At 47.7% G+C, this 18772-nt stretch overlaps 1 protein-coding gene and 1 long non-coding RNA gene across 2 annotated transcripts in view; one reads left to right on the forward strand and one right to left on the reverse strand.

Annotated features, from left to right (window-relative positions):
* The first annotated feature begins 7 nt into the window (after nucleotides 1–7).
* On the forward strand, nucleotides 8–6553 carry LOC137311397 (uncharacterized). The gene is made up of 2 exons (XR_010960342.1): nucleotides 8–396; nucleotides 6294–6553. It is a non-coding gene; the product is annotated as an uncharacterized lncRNA (long non-coding RNA).
* The window catches only part of LOC137311396 (E3 ubiquitin/ISG15 ligase TRIM25-like), a 36125-nt gene continuing 19682 nt past the window's right edge, over nucleotides 2330–18772 (reverse strand). The window contains exons 4-6 of the mRNA XM_067978639.1: nucleotides 16095–16117; nucleotides 14933–15141; nucleotides 2330–7017 (exon numbers count right to left, since the gene is read on the reverse strand). Coding sequence (XP_067834740.1) covers nucleotides 6488–7017; nucleotides 14933–15141; nucleotides 16095–16117 — 762 coding nt within the window. The 3' untranslated portion in view covers nucleotides 2330–6487. The remainder of the gene's footprint in view (nucleotides 7018–14932; nucleotides 15142–16094; nucleotides 16118–18772) is intronic.

An 18772-nucleotide genomic window follows, 5' to 3' on the forward strand; every position in this document is an offset into this window, starting at 1 on the left:
GGGCGGATTGAGCGGGAAATGAGAGTCGGAGAATCTGAAGGAGGGAAAATGGCGGAGTCACCGAGTGAATTCCCCGGGACCCGGGGTTTCTGCATCAGCCGATTAATCGCAGTCTGAGAGCTGCTGGATGTCCAGGTCAGACATTGAAATCCTCGCCGCCCGGCTCCCAGTGACTCAACACCTGATCGCAGCCTTTGGGAAGGAAGGTTTGGGGAGCAGTGAGCACTCGGTCTGGGCCCTCTCTCTCTCTCAATCAAATAGACCCAAATACAATTTAACTCAAAGAGGAACAAGAGCAGCCTGCGATCTCACTGAGTAACGGCTCCATTGGAGAGACACTGAGGAACTGACTCTTCACCGCCTCAGGACGGCCCAAAGCGCTTTACACACAATGAGGTGGGTTTGAAGTGTAGTCACTGTTGGAATGGAGGGAATGAGGCAGCTCATTGATGCACAGCAAGATCCCACACACAGCAATGATCCCACGGACACTATTGGGAGAGGAGCAGGGGAGTTCTCCCCGGTGTCCTGGACAATATTTATCCCTCAACCAACATCATAAAACAGATTATCCGGTCATTATCACATCGCTGTTTATGGGACATCTTCAACCACTGGTTGGAGACAGGATTCCCCCCAAGGTCAAATATCCAGCTGACATTCACCATCACATGATCAATGGCCCCTTGGGGGTGAGGCACTGGGGGGGGGTGAGGGGGTGACCAGAGCTGTGGAACCTCAGACCAACAAGGAGCAGCTGGGAGGGAGAGGGAAGGGGATTAAAACAAATAGAAACAGCAAAAAGAAAATGTTTTACCGCAGAGTGAATGATGATAACTGGAGTGAGATTAATCCCCGGGATATCGAAGGACTGGGGCTGGAATCACACCGTCTGAATTCATCCCAATCCCGCAACTCCCAGCTCTGCTAATTTAACAGGATTTACAGCGTTAAAATCTGTAAACAGGGTGAGGATAAATGAGCAGAGCTCGAGGTAATTAGATCCTGGACGGCCCGATCTATCAAAATAAAAACTGGGAGAATTGAGAAACGCAGCGGGAAACATGAGCTGAGGCCGAGACTCGGGGCAGAGCGGAATCTGAAATCTGACGGCATTTTTTGTCCTTCACCAGGGAAACAAACACAATCATTTAACTCTGAGCAAGAACCAGATCTGAAACCCCCCCAGCTCTGAGACCAGTCATTAAAGAAAGAAAGAACTTGCATTTATATAGCGCCTTTCACAACCTCAGGATGTCCCAAAGCCATTTACAACCAATGAAGCACTTTTGGAGTGTACTCACTGTTTTAATGTAGGAAACGCAGCAGCCAATTTGCGCACAGCGAGATCCCACAAACAGGAATGTGATAAATGATCAGATAATCTGTTTTATCGTGATGTTAGTTGAGGGATAAATATTGGTCCCAGGACACCGGAGAGAACTCAATTGCTCCTCTTCCAATAGTGGCGGTTGGATCGTGGAGGCTGAGGGTCCCGGGGAGGCAGCAGCCCAGATTATTTCTGTGGGTCCCTCCTGCTCCTCCATGACACACAAACATAATTGGCCACTTCCCTTTTCCGGGCCTCTTCGATTCCATCACCCGTGGAGCTGGTCGGAGTGAGCACAGCACAGGCTCCGGCCTAAAATGGTGATCGGGGGCCTATTTACCCCAATTTCAATATTAACGGGCTGATTGCCTGAAACAGGCGGTGATTTGGACACCCGGCAGGAGGCCCCTTTCAAAATGGCACCGGCTCCATCGCCGGGGTTACCGGGGCGGGAGAGGCGACTGACCCCCATTCTCAGACCGGGAGGGGAGTGAGAATCGACCCCCGGGTCTAACTTCACAATCCCCTCTTTTGAATTTGGACTTGGGTGTGGGAACCAGGCCCCACGTTCCCCTCCCCGCATCCCCTCCCCCTCCCCCTCCCCCTCCCCCCACTCTTGCTGGCAAAAACACACTGTTACTCTTCCCTCTCTCTCTGTCCCATGGTTTGAACAAGTTGATATTACAGCATCTGATGTTTACAACAGCTTCTCACAGACTTTCAAGGCCTTGCATCTGTCTTACCTTTAACCTTCGAGACAATCTGCTGAATGAGACTTTTCCAATGTGGCCAACCTTCCCAGCATGCCGCCTTGAACAGTCAGTTTAACCGTTCCTTTGTTGAATTAATACTTTTAACTAAACTCAGCTCCTTTAGCAGGTAATTACTAACTGGTATTGAAAGTCCAAAATCCTTTAGTCGCCCCTCAAGTGAGTGTGAGATCGAACAACTCACTTTAACCCATTCATTGAATCTGAATTGCACTCACCACAGATCAGGTTAAACATTGTTACAAGAAGTTTAATCACCGTGACATTTACACAAAAGTTCTTTCAAATACGACAAATGAGAAAGAAAAGTGTTAAATCATAACAAGCTGTATAATAACAAAAAGCAGAGACATGATTTTCACCCAAGGATGCTGTCCCACATTATAGATGACCTCCCTCCATTCACAAAGGAATTGGTACTCAGTAAATTAATGGGACTCAAGGCGGATAAATCCCCTGGACCTGATGGCTTACATCCTCGGGTCTTGAGGGAAGTGGCAGTGGGGATTGTGGATGCTTTGGTAATAATTTTCCAAAATTCCCTGGACTCGACAAAGGTCCCAGCAGATTGGAAAACTGCTAATGTAACACCCTTATTTAAAAAGGGTAGTAGGCAGAAGGCTGGAAATTATAGACCAGTTAGCCTAACATCTGTGGTGGGTAAAATTTTGGAGTCGATTGTTAAGGAGACAGTAGCTGAACATTTGGATAAACATAATTTAATCGGACAAAGTCAGCATGGCTTTACGAAGGGGAAGTCATGTCTGACAAATTTGCTTGAGTTCTTTGAGGACATAACGTACAGGGTGGATAAAGGGGAACCAGTGGACGTAGTGTATTTAGACTTCTAGAAGGCATTCGACAAGGTGCCACATAAAAGATTATTGCTCAAGATAAAGAATCACTGGATTGGGGGTAATATTCTGGCATGGGTGGAGGATTGGTTATCTAACAGGAAGCAGAGAGTTGGGATAAATGGTTAATTCTCGGACTGGCAACCAGTAGCCAGTGGTGTTCCGCAGGGGTCGGTGCTGGGTCCCCAACTCTTTACAATCTATATTAATGATTTGGAGGAGGGGACTGAGTGTAACATATCAAAGTTTGCAGATGATACAAAGATGGGAGGGAAAGTAGAGAGTGAGGAGGACGTAAAAAACCTACAAGGGGATATAGACAGGCTGGGTGAGTGGGTGGAGATTTGGCAGATGCAATACAATATTGGAAAATGTGAGGTTATGCACTTTGGCAGGAAAAATCAGAGAGCAAGTTATTATCTTAATGGCGAGAAACTGGAAAGTACTGCAGTACAAAGGGATCTGGGGGTCCTAGTGCAAGAAAATCAAAAAGTTAGTATGCAGGTGCAGCAGGTGATCAAGAAAGCCAACGGAATGTTGGCTTTTATTGCTAGGGGGATAGAATATAAAAACAGGGAGGTATTGCTGCAGTGAAATAAGGTATTGGTGAGACCGCACCTGGAATACTGCATACAGTTTTGGTCTCCATACTTAAGAAAAGACATACTTGCTCTCGAGGCAGTACAAAGAAGGTTCACTCGGTTAATCCCGGGGATGAGGGGGTGGACATATGAGGAGAGGTTGAGTAGATTGGGACTCTACTCATTGGAGTTCAGAAGAATGAGAGGCAATCTTATTGAAACATATAAGATTGTGAAGGGGCTTGATCGGGTGGATGCGGTAAGGATGTTCCCAAGGATGGGTGAAACTGGAACTAGGGGGCATAATCTTAGAATAAGGGGCTGCTCTTTCAAAACTGAGATGAGAAACTTCTTCACTCAGAGGGTAGTAGGTCTGTGGAATTTGCTGCCCCAGGAAGCTGTGGAAGCTACATCATTAAATAAATTTAAAACAAAAATAGACAGTTTCCTAGAAGTAAAGGGAATTAGGGGTTACGGGGAGCGGGCAGGAGATTGGACATGAATTTAGATTTGAGGTTGGGATCAGATCAGCCATGATTTTATTGAATGGCGGAGCAGGCTCGAGGGGCCGATTGGCCTCCTCCTGCTCCTATTTCTTATGTTCTTATGGTTCCCCAGGGTAGAGGTCCCCTTTTCAATGTCAGCATTACGTTGTTTCGAATGCACTGTCAGTCTATCAATATTAGGGGTTTTAAACTACAGAAGTAATCGAAGAAAGTGGTTTCCCTCATTACTTCTCAGTCTTAATCTTCTACACCCTCCCCACCCCCTCCTTTGTGGGATCCTGGGGCCTTATCTAAGGTCCTCATCCTGTGAGCATCACAGACCGATCTCCAGCCGTTTGCTCTTCTAATCTAAGTTTCATTTGGTTAATATCACACATCATGATACAGACAAAGAAAATCATAATACATTGTACAGAAAACTACAGAAACTAGGCTCCCCCCAAATACTACCATATTATCAAGTAATCTTGGACTTAAAAGATCCTCCAGCTCTCCTTTTTACCATTATCCATCTTGTGGATAATTCTGGCTCAGTATTATTTCTCCCCGGCCCTCAGTTGTCCCAATTTCATCGTTAACTCAAAAGGAACCCAACCCTGAATTTTGGAAATCCAAATTCTATGTCCGTCTTTACTTTAATTTCAATCCCTCTGATAGGGACCAGTGTGTTTAACACTGTCCTGATTGTTTCATTAACTAGTCGGTTTCTCTATGGAGCATGTGTCAGTGCCTTGATTACCAAGTGTAAATCAGTAGTGATCCAGTATCTGTCCTCACTCTCCTGAGCACATTAACCATTTCATGTAGTGGTGTTGTCAACGTGACTGAGCATGTCTGAGACCCGTCCTTCAGGGCATCTCCATCATGCATTCCACAGACTGGTTGCCTCACGTGCAAAATATCACATTTACACACACAGCAGTTTCCCAAAATCACACCGAACGTGACATCAAATACAAGCCATTCCTGTGCTTTCAGGCTATCTGATCAACAGATCGGGGGGGTGTCTGGAGGTCTTTGCTTATCTCCCCCTGCGTGGTCCCGATGTCTCGGGTAGAGCCCAGGTTATAAAATATTCTTCTCACTGTTCAGTATAAGCAAGGACACAACCATCTCCAAGAGAAAGCTATCAATTAACGATTGTTAACTCCCCTTTCCTGACTTTCACTGGATTGTGTATTGATTCCTGATTGATGCCCTTTGGGGGTTGTTCCCAGGTGATCTTTGTTTCTCATCAGTCACTCACACATCGTTTTCCTGACCCTTTGGTTTTGGTGATCACAAAATGTCCCATTATCACCCATGACCACCTGGGAGGCTGATTGTAGACCCCAATTGGTGGGGCAATTTTCCTGTTGAAATCTCACACACTCAGTCACCTCCTCGTGTCTAATTAAGTTAAGCATCCCATAATATTCCCATTTCATGTTGGTTGTGAGCCCTGGAGGAACCTTACTGTCCAATAAACTAAAAATCACCACCCCATAAAACATAAATTAAAAGTTCCCAGTCTGGTCCAATGAATCAATACATTTACTTAGTTTCGGACAGATGTGTTACCCCCCCGGGCAGTCCCAGAAGCTCTCAGCGATGCCCAGGAGACCCCGGGGGTGAAATTAGTCTCTGGTGTTCGTGCAACACGGGCGATAGTGAATGGACAGCCCATTTTACACCCGCACCATTTTCTTTCCCACTGAAATCAGTGTAACTCGGGCTGTCGATTCACCATCACTGTTTGGAGCGACCGTCAAAGAACAATTTCAAACCCCAGCCTCAGATTTTCACAGCAGCACTTTAAAGGGACCGTGCCCTGTCACTACCATTCACTACTGAGATTAATACAGTCGTGCCCTGTCACTACCATTCACTACTGAGATTAATACAGTCGTGCCCTGTCACTACCATTCACGACTGAGATTAATACAGTCGTGCCCTGTCACTACCATTCACGACTGAGATTAATGCAGTCGTGCCCTGTCACTACCATTCCACTACTGTGATTAATGCAGTTGTGCCCTATCACTACGATTCACTACTGTGATTAATTCAGTCGTGCCCTGTCACTACTATAATTCACTACTGTGATTAGTGCAGTCGTGCCTGCCGTTATTCTGATTCACTACTGTGATTAATACCACGACAATTCTGCAACTAAAGTGGTAAAATTCTACAACTGAAGGAGACAATTAATTGGAACGCTACAAATTACAAGCAAACTCACCAAAAGCAGCTATTTTTAACTTTCGTGACAGACCCGAACAAAGAAAATCACAAACACCCCGGATCCTTAAAAGGGCAGTCCTGGAAGTGACATCATCAGAAGGGCAGTCCTGGAAGTGACATCATCAGAGGGGCACTCCTGGAAATGACATCATTAGAGGGGCAGACCTGGAAGTGACAGCAGTCCTGAAGAGGAAGTGACATCACTGAGTCTGAACTATCAGGATTAATTTAACAGTTTTAGGGATGTTTTTTTCCAACAATAAAATGCCGGAAACACGGGTTCAGTGAATGTGGTTTGAAATGTGTGTAAATGTGTCAGTGAGTCAGTGACCCGGTGAAATGACACAGTCCCGGCCTCGTAGTCCAACTGAACTCGGATCCGGCTCTTAGACGGGATCAGTGGGAGGCGAGTGAAGTGGGAATTGTGACCGGTTCGGAGAGAAACACCAAACAAACCATAACATAAACACCAGGATTTACTGCTGTTCCCGAGACCAGACTCTCCCCCCTCTCTCTCTGCGCTCCCACACACAATCCCTATTCTGCAGAGATTCCCATCAGTCTCCACATCCCAGGAATGGGATCCTGAGGAGAAACTCTGGGAGCAGAGGACTTGGGGATCGTCTTTAAACCTCTCTGGGTGAGGTGGGTAGGGCTGTTTCTGTTTAGTCCGTGTTACTGATCTCAGATCATCCGACAGAACCAAGTTCCAGTTTGCTGTCTTTGGATCCAGGCTCATCGCTGACCTTTGCCCTAGAGAGGAGAGACGAGATTAGTCAGACAGGGTTATTCTACTCCCATCAATGATTGACAGCTGCAGGGTGGGAGTGTCAGTATTTCCCAGACACTGTCAGCCCCATATTACCTCTTAGACTGTGTTCATCCCCTGTTAAATAAATGGCCTTTGATCAGAATCCCTGTTAAATAGCAGTGTGTGGGTCCCAGTGCTGTACACTCAGTGCAAACACTGCAGTGGAGACACACAGTAGCAGTCAGTTTAATCACACAAGCCCCTGGCACTGTGCACACGTTCTCCCAGACACAATGGAGGGGATTCATCGGCACACAACACATCCCACAGCCTCACAGTTACAGCCCCACAATCTCAGCACTGGCTGTACTGGGAACACACAGCTCACAGGAGTGTGTCCTGGGCTCTCTCCCTCCTGTGACTGTCCCATCCTGAATACAGGAGTGTGCCCAGGGGTCTCTCCCTCCTGTTACTGTTCCATCCTGAATACAGGAGTGTGCCCTGGACTCTCTCCCTCCTGTTACTGTTCCATCCTGAATACAGGAGTGTGCCCAGGGCTCTCCCTCTCCTGTTACTGTCCCATCCTGAATACAGGAGTGTGTCCTGGGCTCTCTCCCTCCTGTTACTAGTGTAGATGAAAACATAAAATTACAAAGCGATATTGATAGATTAGGTGAATGGGCAAAACTGTTGCAAATGGAATTCAATGCAGACAAATGTGAGGTCATCCACTTTGGATCAAAAAAGGATAGAACAGGGTACTTTCTAAATGGTAAAACGTTAAAAACAGTGGATGTCCAAAGGGACTTCGGGGTTCAGGTACATAGATCATTGAAGTGTCCTGAACAGGTGCAGAAAATAATTAAGAAGGCTAATGGAATGCTGGCCTTTATATCTAGAGGACGAGAGTACAAGGGGGCAGAAGTTATGCTGCAGCTATACAAAACCCTGGTTAGACCGCACCTGGAGTACTGTGAGCAGTTCTGGGCACCGCACCTTCGGAAGGACATATTGGCCTTGGAGGGAGTGCAGCGTGGGTTTACTAGAATGATACCCGGACTGCAAGGTTTAAGTTACGAGGAGAGATTACACAAATTGGGGTTGTATTCTCTGGAGTTTCGAAGGTTAAGAGGTGATCTGATCGAAGTTTATAAGATATTAAGGGGAACAGATAGGGTGGATAGAGAGAAACTATTTCCACTGGTTGGGGATTCCAGGAGTCGGGGGCACAGTCTAAAAATTAGAGCCAGACTTTTCAGGAGCGAGATTAGAAAACATCTCTACACACAAAGGGTGGTTGAAGTTTGGAACTCTCTTCTGCAAACGGCAATTGATACTAGCTCAATTGCTAAATTTAAATCTGAGATAGATAGCTTTTTGGCAACCAAAGGTATTAAGGGATATGGGCCAAAGGCAGGTATATGGAGTTAGATCACAGACCACACATGATCTTATCAAATGGCGGAGCAGGCACGAGGGGCTGAATGGCCTACTCCTGTTCCTATGTACCGTTCCATCCTGCTCACAGCTCTGATTAAAGTCTCCATTAGTTTCCACACAGCAGTGAGAATTCAGTGGTGAATTGAGATGAATCTTATGTTCCTTCTGTGCATTAAACTGTTGCTCCCTGTTCACTCTGAATTCACCAACACTCCCTCTGGCCCCGGGTCTCAGACTCGGACCAGTTCCGAGCTGCGAGGAGGGAACAAGTGCAGGAACTCGACCCTCGAATCCCTCGCACTGAACCCTGACTGAAGAAACATCACCGAGAAAAAAAAGGTTAAATAGAAACATAAAGGGTTAAATAGAAATTATGAACAGTGTGATCCCCTGTGATATAAACACACCTTGGAATATTCCCACTCTCCCCCTGATCCCTGTCGACTGCTCGATGACAATCCCTGGGACAGGGGCTGCCCCTGTTGAACTGATTCAACCCCCTCCCCGGAGCACAGATACTGACAGCCCTGTGAGGGACAGTGTCCCTTTAAGAGACACTCTGATTGACAGTGTGTAACCCCGCCCCTACCTGACCCATGGCGGGTGAAGCTTTGGCCCATTACAGTGAGGAATGTTTAAAGCAGGTGTCACTGGCGACTGAGGATTAATCTCAGGCTCCTGATCCACACACACAGGGACCTGAGATTAAAGTTCGGGGATATTCCCAGCTGTCTGAACACAACTAACCCGACCTGCTAACTGGCCATAACTTTCCAAACATCCGTAGATACGGGGGGTGGTGCCAGAGGACTGGAGAATCACAAATGTTACACCCTTGTTCAAAAGAGGGTGTAAGGATAAACCCAGCAACTATAGGCCAGTCAGTTTAACCTCAGTGGTGGGGAAACTTTTAGAACCGATAATCCGGGACAGAATTAACAGTCACTTGGTCAAGTGTGAATTGAATAGGGAAAGCCAGCACGGAATTGTCAAAGGCAAATCGTGTTTAACTAACCTGATGGAGCTTTTTGATGAGGTAACAGAGAGGGTAGATGAGGGTAATGCAGTTGATGTGATGTATATGGACTTCCAAAAGGCGTTTGATAAAGTGCCGCACGGTAGGCTTATCATCAAGATTGCGGCCCATGGAATAAAGGGGGCAGTGGAAACATGGATACAGAATTGGCTAAGTGACAGGAAACAGAGAGTAGTGGTGAACGGTTGTTTTTCGGACTGGAGGGTGGTGTACAGTGGTGTTCCCCAGGGGTTGGTGCTGGGACCACTGCTTTTCTTGATAAATCTTCTTCTTTGGCAGTCCCTCAGGGTCGAGGATGACTTGCTTCCACTCCGGGAGGGTGGGTTCTGCGGTGGCTGAATAGTCCAATCCTGGAGCCGCAGACTCTGCCACAGGTGGGGCAGGTAGTGTTTGATAAGGTGGGTGGGTGAGACGCTCTGGATTCTGTGCGCTCTTTTTGCTGCTTACGCTTGGCCTCCGCGTGCTCCACTCGGTGACGCTCGAGGTAATTGGCGCCTTCGTGGATGCTTCTTCTCGAGTTTGGGCGATTTGGGGCAAGCGATTCCCACGTGTCGGTGGGGATGTTGCATTTTTTTAGGGAGGCTTTGAGAGTGTCCGTCTCGCGTTTCCTCTGCCCTCCTAGTGATCGCCTGCCATCAAGGAGCTCGGAGTAGAGCACTTGTTTAGGGAATCTTGTGTCGGGCATGCAGACAATGTGGCCCGCCCATCGCAGCTGGTTGAGCGTGACCAGTGCCTCGATACTGGGGATATTAGCCTGGGAGAGAACGCTCACGTTGGTGCGTCTATCCCGCCAGTGGATTTGCAGGATTTTGCGGAGGCAACGTTGGTGATATCTCTCCAGTGATTTGAGGTGTCTGCTGTACATTGTCCATGTTTCTGATGTGTACAGGAGGGCGGAGACCACGGCTGCTCTGTAGACCATGAGCTTGGTGCTGGATTTGAGGTCTCGGTCTTCGAACACTTTGTTCCTCAGGCGTCACTGGCGCATTGGAGTCGATGTTGAATTTCATCGTCGATGTCTGCTCGCACCGAGAGGAGGCTCCCGAGGTATGGGAAATGATCCACGCTGTCCAGAGGCTCACCGTGGATCTTGATGGTCGGGGGGCAGTGTTGTGTGGCAGGAGCGGGCTGGGAGAGGACCTTTGTTTTCGGGATGTTTAGCCTGAGTCCCATTCTCTCATACACCTCGGTGAATGCATCGACGATGGTTTGTAGCTCGGCCTGAGTGTGCGCACACGCTGGCATCGTCTGCGTACTGCAGCTCGATGACAGAAGTTGGGGTGGTTTTGGTTCTGGCCTGGAGGTGTCGAAGGTTGAACAGTTTCCCGCTTGTCCTGTAGGTTAGCTCCACTCCGGCGGGGAGCTTCATGGTGATGGGGTGGAGTGTTGCAGCGAGGAAGATGGAGAAGAGCGTTGGTGCGATGACACAGCCCTGCTTGACCCCAGTTTGCACTCGTATTGGGTCTGTGGTGGATCCGTTGGTGAGGATCACGGCTCGCATGTCATCGTGGAGCAGGTGGAGAATGGTGACGAATTTCTGGGGGCAGCTGAATTTGAGGAGGATGCTCCACAATTCCTCACGGTTGACAGAGTCGAAGGCCTTTGCGAGATCGAAGAAGGCCATGTACAGAGGTTGATGCTGCTCCCTGCACTTTTCCTGGATTTGTCGCGTGCTGAAGATCATGTCCATTGTGCCTCTTGACGGGTGGAAGCCGCATTGAGACTCAGGGAGGAGCTCTTCGGCCACTGGAAGGAGGCGGTTGAGGAGGATTCTCGCGATGACCTTTCCCGTGGTGGACATTAGGAAAATCCCTCTGTAATTTCCGCAGTTGGACCTATCTCCTTTCTTGAAGATGGTCACAATTACGGCGTCTCTGAGATCTCCCAGCATGCTCTCTTCCTTCCAGACAAGGGTGATAAGGCCGTGTATTCGTGTCAAGAGTGCCTCTCCGCCGTGTTTTCGTACTTCAGCGGGGATTCCATCTGCACCGGGGCCTTGTTGTTTTTCAGTTGTCGAATGGCTTTTTTGACCTCACGGCGGGCTGGGGTTGTGCTGAGATGGTGGCGGGTAGCGTGTTGCGGGATGGTGTCGAGGACTGGGTCTTGGTTGAGGAGGTCCTCGAAGTGCTCTCTCCAGCGGGCGTTGACTGCCTCTCTGTCTTTGATGAGTGCCTCTCCATGTTTGGCTCTCAGTGGGGTAGGTCCCTGGGTACTCGGACCGTAGGTGGCTTTAATTGCGCTGAAGAAGCCGCGCACGTCGTGGTTGTCGGCGAGTTGCTGAGTCTCCTGCGCTCTTTCCACCCACCATCTGTTCTTTAGGTCACGGGTTCTTTGTTGCACCTCGGCCTTCAGTTGCCTGGAGGCTTGTTTCCTCTCACTCGAGTTTTGGTGGAGCTGCCAATTCAGGAACGCCTTGCATTTACGGCCTAGGAGATCCTGGATCTCCTGATCATTCTCGTCGAACCAGTCTTGGTGTTTCCTGGTCGAGAGACCGAGCGTCTCCTCGCAGGTGCTGACGATGGTGGCTTTTAGGGCGGACCAGACGCTGTGGGCACTCTGCGACTCTGGATCATTGGTCGTCGCCAGATTGGTTGTCAGGCGACGGCTGAGTTGGTCTTTCTTCTCAGGGTCTTTGAGTCCAGCGACATTAAGTCTCCTGCGGCAGAGTTTTTTCTGCCGCTGCCGGTTTGGGGCCAGGTTGATGGAGATGGTGGAGTGGATTAGTCGGTGGTCAGTCCAGCAGTCGTCGGCTCCAGGCATGGCGCGGGTGATGCAGACATCTTTGCGGTCCCTCGCTCGGACCATGATGTGGTCTATTAGGTGCCAGTGCTTGGAGATACTTTCCTTGATATATATTCATGACTTGGGTGTAGAGGGGACAATTTCAAAATTTGCAGATGACACAAAACTTGGAAGGGTAGTAAACAGTGAGGAGGATAGTGATAGACTTCAAGAGGTATAGACAGGCAGGTGGCCTGGGCGGACACGTGGCATGAAATTTAACGCAGAAAAATGCAAAGTGATACATTTTAGTAGGAAGAATGAGGAGAGGCAATATCAACTAATGGGCACAACTCTAAAAGGGGTACAGGAACAGGGATGAGGGACTTTAGTTACGTGGATAGGCCAGAGAAGCTGAGGTTGTTCTCCTTGGAACAGAGATGGTTGCGAGGAGATTTGATAGAAATATTCAAAATCATGAAGGGTCTGGACAGAGTAAATAGAGAGAAACTGTTCCCATTGGCGGAAGGGTCAAGAATGAGAGGACATAGATTTAAGGTGATTGGCAAAAGAACCAAAGGTGATATGAGGAAAAACTTTTTTACACAGCGAGTGGTTAGGATCTGGAATGCACTGCCCGAGGAGGTGGTGGAGGCAGATTCAATCATGGTCTTCAAAAGGGAACTGAATAACTCCTTGAAAGGAAAAAATCTGCAGTGATACAGGGAAAGGGCGGGGGAACGGGACTGGCTGGATTGCTTTTGCATAGAGCCGTCGTGAACTCGATGGGCCGAATGGCCTCCTTCCGTGCTGTAACCTTTCGATGATTCTACACTGGCAGTCCCCTATAGAATCATAGAATCTTACAGCACAGAAGGAGGCCATTCAGCCCATCGTGCCTGTGCTGGCTCTTTGAAAGAGCTATCCACTTCGTCCCACTTCCCCGCTCTTTCCACATAGCCCTGCAAATTTTTCCTTTTCAAGTATTTATCTGATTCCCTTTTGAAAGTTATTGTTGAATCTGCTTCCACCGCCCTTTCAGGCAGCGTATTCCAGATCAGAACAACTCGCTGTGAAAGAAATTCTCCAAATCTCCCCTCTGGTTCTTTTGCTGTTTACCTTAAATCTGTGTCCTCTGGTTACCGACCCTCCTGCCATTGGAAACAGTTTCTCCCTCTCCACTCTATGAAAATCACTCAAAATTTTGAACTCCTCTATTAAATCTGCCCTTAACCTTCTCTGCACTCAGGATAAATGAGCAGATAATGGAGAGCAAGTTGGCAACAAAACAGAAAACAGAGAGTAGGGATTAAGGGTAGTTACTCAGACTGGCAAAAGGTGGGAAGTGGTGTTCCCCAGGGATCGGTGCTGGGACCACTGTTGTTCACAATTTACATTCATGATTTGTATTCGGGAATTGGAAGCACAATTTCAAAATTTGCAGACGACACCAAACTGGGGGGTGTGGTTAATACAAAGAATTAACCACATATTTATGACCCCTAGTTTTGGTCTCCCCACAAGTGTAAACATCTTCCTTACGTCTACCCTATCAAACCCTTTCATAATCTGAAAGACCTCTATCAGGTCACCCCTCAGCCTTCTCTTTTCGAGAGAAAAGAGCCCCAGCCTGTTCAACCTTTTTTGATAGGTATAATCTCGCAGTTCTGTCATCATCGTTGTGAATCTTTTTTGCACATTATCCAGTGCCTCTGGATCCTTCTTATAATATGGAGACCAGAACTGTGCACCGTACTCCAAGTGTGGTCTATCCAAGGTATATGGAGACCAGAACAGTGCACAGTATAGAATCATAGAAAAGTTATGGCACAGAAGGAGGCCATTCGGCCCATCGTGTCCACGCCGACCGAAAATGAGCCACCCAGCCTAATCCCACTTTCCAGCACTTGGCCCGTAGACTTGTAGTTACGACACTTCAGGTGCACATCCTGGTACTTTTTAAATGAGTTGAGGGTTTCTGCCTCTACCACCCTCTCAGGCAGTGAGTTCCAGACCCCCATCGCCATTGGGTGAAATTGTTTTCTTCAGCTCCTGTCTAATCCTTCTACCAATCAGTTTAATCTGTGTCCCCTGGTTATTGACCTCTCTGCTCAGGGAAACAGGTCCTTCCTATCCACTCTATCAAGCCTTCTCATAATTTTGTACACCTCAGCCTCTTCTGTTCCAAAGAGAACAACCCCAGCCTGTCCAATCTTTCCCTTGAGCGAAAATTCTCCAGTCCTGGCAACATCCTTGTAAATCTCCTCTGTACTCTCTCCAGTGCAATTACATCTTTCCTGTGATGTGGTGACCAGAACTGTGCACAGTGCTCCAAGTGTGGTCTAACCAAGGTATATGGAGACCAGAACTGTGCACAGTGCTCCAAGTGTGGTCTAACCAAGGTATATGGAGACCAGAACTGTGCACAGTGCTCCAAGTGTGGTCTAACCAAGGTATATGGAGACCAGAACTGTGCACAGTGCTCCAAGTGTGGTCTAACCAAGGTTTGATACAAGTTTAACATAACTTCCCCACTTCTCCATTCAGATGTCCTCAGTACACACCGCCTTCCTCCTCTTTCAGTCCAATCAGTATATTGATCGTAATCCCCTTGGAAATCTTATTTTAATGATTCAATAACAGTTTCTTCATGTCTCAGACAAGCCCAGCCAACGGCAATCATCTCTAACCTGAGGGCTTTAATCTAAGTGCCTCCTCACCTCTTGAAATTCTTAACCTTGACATCTCTCCTAAAGTGTGGTGCCCAGAATTGGAGAAAAGCTGCACGTTTTTCCTTATCATTCCCAATATGTCTGAGTGGTACTTTTCCGATCCATTCAGCCTCTTCTGGATAAGTTGAGATATTTTGGACAGGTTCAGGGTGAGCGCTGGAACATCTGGGTCTGTGACTCTCTGAGTCTCAGTCACTCTGTAATGAAAGAGGAGAGAACGTTTTTATCAGTGGGGACATTTCAGATCAGAAACCCAAAGGGGAACGAGTGATCAGTGCAACAACCTGCACCCCTTCTAATGCTCGTACTGACACCCCGCAGCAACCCATCCTGAGAATGGCAGAATCCCGGGATTTGCAGTCTCCCTGCATTCACACTGATCTCCACACGTGCAGTGGGATCCTGGTTTGCTGCCACTTCAGCTCAGTTTGTGATTTTCAAAGCCGTCTGTGTTCAGTCCAGTTTCTCTGTACTGGAGTCCTTATCTTTCCATTATTAATAATTATTATTATCCCGAGGGTCTTCAGTCTGTGCTCCCCCCTCTCTGCAGGAACACACTCACTACGATCATGTGAAGTGAGGAGAGGAGAAGGAACAGCCTCCCAGGGACCTGGGATCGGTGGGATTCCCTCACAGAGTGTCCAGTCACACTGACATTACTGGGACATTTCAGCACACACTCATTTCTCTGTTAGTGGATAGAATGAGCCAATAACAAGACATTTTACTGTCACTCTGACACTGGGACCTGCCCCTCTCCTCATTTCTCCATGGGCTGGTTGATAGAACAAGCCAATCACACAGCACTTACTGACCCAATGGAATAAAGCTGTCACTGACACACATGGAGCCTTTCGGAAGCCTCGGTTAGATACAGGTCACTGCAGGTTTCTCTCACTCTCAATTCCTGTCTAACAGGTTCCTGAGAAGCTCTACACACCGATGGAACAGCCCATCTCACTCCCATTTCCCACAGGCTGCCTGAGCCAAGAACCCCTCAAACCAGTTAAACATCACTCAATATTCGCCCCATTTGAAAGCCCCTGATCTGGGGAGGTTTCCAAGCGGTGATTCTACTTTCATTCTTCTCCCAGATACAGGTGAAGGTTCCCTATCAGCAGCAGGTACTGTATGACTGAGAGGAACTTACCTGGAAAGGAGCTGCTTCGAGTTCTGTGAATAAAAAGAGGAGATCAAATCAGTCAATAGAATCATAGAATCACACAGAACAGGAGGCCATTCGGCCCATCGTGCCTGTGCCGGCTCTTTGAAAGAGCTATCCAATTAGTCCCACTCCCTCTGCTCTTTCCCCATAGTCCTGCAAATTTTTCCCCTTCAAGTATTTATTCAATTCTCTTTTGAAAGTTATTTTTGAATCTGCTTCCACCGCCCTTTCAGGCAGCGCATTCCAGATCAGAACAACTCGTTCCGTAAAAACAATTTTCCTCATGCCGCCTCTGGTTCTTTTGCCAAATACCTTAAATCTGTGTCCTCTGGTTACCGATTCTTCTGCCACTAGAAAGTTTCTCCTTATTTACTCTATCAAAACCCTTCATGATTTTGAAACCTTTATTAAATCTCCCCTTAACTTTCTCTACTCTAAGGAGAATAACCCCAGCTTCTCCAGTCTCTCCATGTAACTGAAGTCCCTTATCCCTGGTACCATTCTAGTAAATCCCCTCTGCACCCTCTATAAGGCCTTCACATCCTTCCTAAAGTGCGGTGCCCAGAATTGGACACAATACTCCAGCTGGGACCTAACCGGTGATTTATAAAGGTTTAGAATAACTTCTTTGCTTTTGTACTCCAAGCCTGTTTATAAAGCCCAAGATCCCGTATTCTTTTTTAACAGCTTGATCAAATTGTCCTGATCACGTTCAAAGATTTCTGTAGATGATTCTCCAGGTCTCTCTGTTCCTGCACCCCCTTTAAAATTGTACCATTTAGTTTATATTGCCTCTCCTCATTTCTCCTTCCAAAATGTATCATTTCACACTTCTCTGTGTTAAATTGCATCTGCCCATTTCACCAGTCTGTCTATGTCTTCCTGAAGTCTATTAGAATCATTGAAAATTTATGGCACAGAAGGAGGCCATTTGGCCCATCGTATCTGCGCCGACCGAAAATGAGCCACCCAGCCTAATCCCTCTTTCCAGCACTCGGTCTGTAGCCCTGTAGGTTACAGCATTTCAGATGCACATCCAGGTACTTTTTAAATGAGTTGAGGGTTTCTGCCTCTACCACCCTCTCAGGCAGTGAGTTCCAGACCCCCACCACCCTCTGGGTGAAAAAACCTTTCCTCAGCTCCCCTCTAATCCTTCTACCAATTAAATCTATGCCTCCTGGTTATTGACCTCTCTGCTAAGGGAAATAGGTCCACCCTATCCACTCTTATCTGGGCCCCTCATAATTTTGTACACTCCAATTAAATCACCCGTCAGCCTCCTCTGCTCCAAAGAGAACAACCCCAGCCTATCCAATCTTTTCTCATAGCTAAAATTCTCCATTCCTGGCAACATCCTGGTAAATCTCTTCTGCATCCTCTCTCGTGTAATTACATCCTTCCTGTAATGTGGTGACCAGAACTGTACACAATATTCAAGCTGTGGCCTAACCAGTGTTTTATACAGTTCCAGCATAACATCACTGCTCTTATATTCTATGCCTCGGCTAATAAAGGAAAGTATTCCATATGCCTTCTTAACAACATTTTTTAAAAATTCGTTCATGGGATGCCTTTTTTAATTTCGTTCATGGCGAGGCCGGCATTTATTGCTCATCTCTAATTGCCCTTGAGAAGGTGGGTGAGCCGCCTTCTTGAACCGCTGCAGTCCGTGTGGTGAAGGTTCTCCCACAGTGCTGTTAGGTAGGGAGTTCCAGGATTTTGACCCAACGATGATGAACGGCGATATATTTCCCAGTCAACATGGTGTGTGACTTCGAGGGGAACGTGCAGGTGGTGCCTGCTGCCCTTGTCCTTCTAGGTGGTAGAGGTCGCGGGTTTGGGAGGTGCTGTCGAAGAAGCCTTGGCGAGTTGCTGCACTGCATCCTGTGGATGGTGCACACTGCAGCCACTGCGCGCTGGTGGTGAAGGGAGTGAATGTTTCGGGTGGTGGATGGGGACCAATCAAGTGAGCTGCTTTGGCCTGGATGGGGTCGAGCTTCTTGAGTGTTGTTGGAGTTGCACTCATCCAGGCAAGTGTTTCATCACACTCCTGACTTGTGCCTTGTAGATGATGGAAAGGCTTTGGGGAGTCAGGAGGTGAGTCACTCGCCGCAGAATACCCAGCCTCTGACCTGCTCTTGTAGCCACAGTATTTATATAGCTGGTCCAGTTAAGTTTCTCGTCAATGGTGACCCCCAGGATGTTGATGGTGGAGGATTCAGTGATGGTAATGCCGTTGAATGTCAAGGGGAGGTAGTTAGACTATCTCTTGTTGGAGATGGTCATTGCCTGGCACTTGTCTGGCACGAATGTCACTTGCCACCTATCAGCCCAAGCCTGGATGTTATCCAGGTCTTGTTGCATGTGGGTACGGACTGCTTCATTATCTGAGGGGTTGTGAATGGAACTGAACACCGTGCAATCATCAGCGAACATCCCCATTTCTGACCTTATGATGAAGCAGCTGAACATGGTTGGGCCTAGGACACTGCCCTGAGGAACTCCTGCAGCAATGTCCTGGAGCTGAGATGATTGGCCTCCAACAACCACTGCTATCTTCCTTTGTGCTAGGTATGACACCAACCACTGGAGAGTTTTCCCCCTGATTCTCATTGACTTCAATTTTATTAGGGCTCCTTGGTCCCACACCTGGTCAAATGCTG

Source organism: Heptranchias perlo, unplaced genomic scaffold (genome assembly GCF_035084215.1).
Source record: "Heptranchias perlo isolate sHepPer1 unplaced genomic scaffold, sHepPer1.hap1 HAP1_SCAFFOLD_334, whole genome shotgun sequence".
In the NCBI taxonomy this organism is placed as follows: Eukaryota; Metazoa; Chordata; class Chondrichthyes; order Hexanchiformes; family Hexanchidae; genus Heptranchias; species Heptranchias perlo.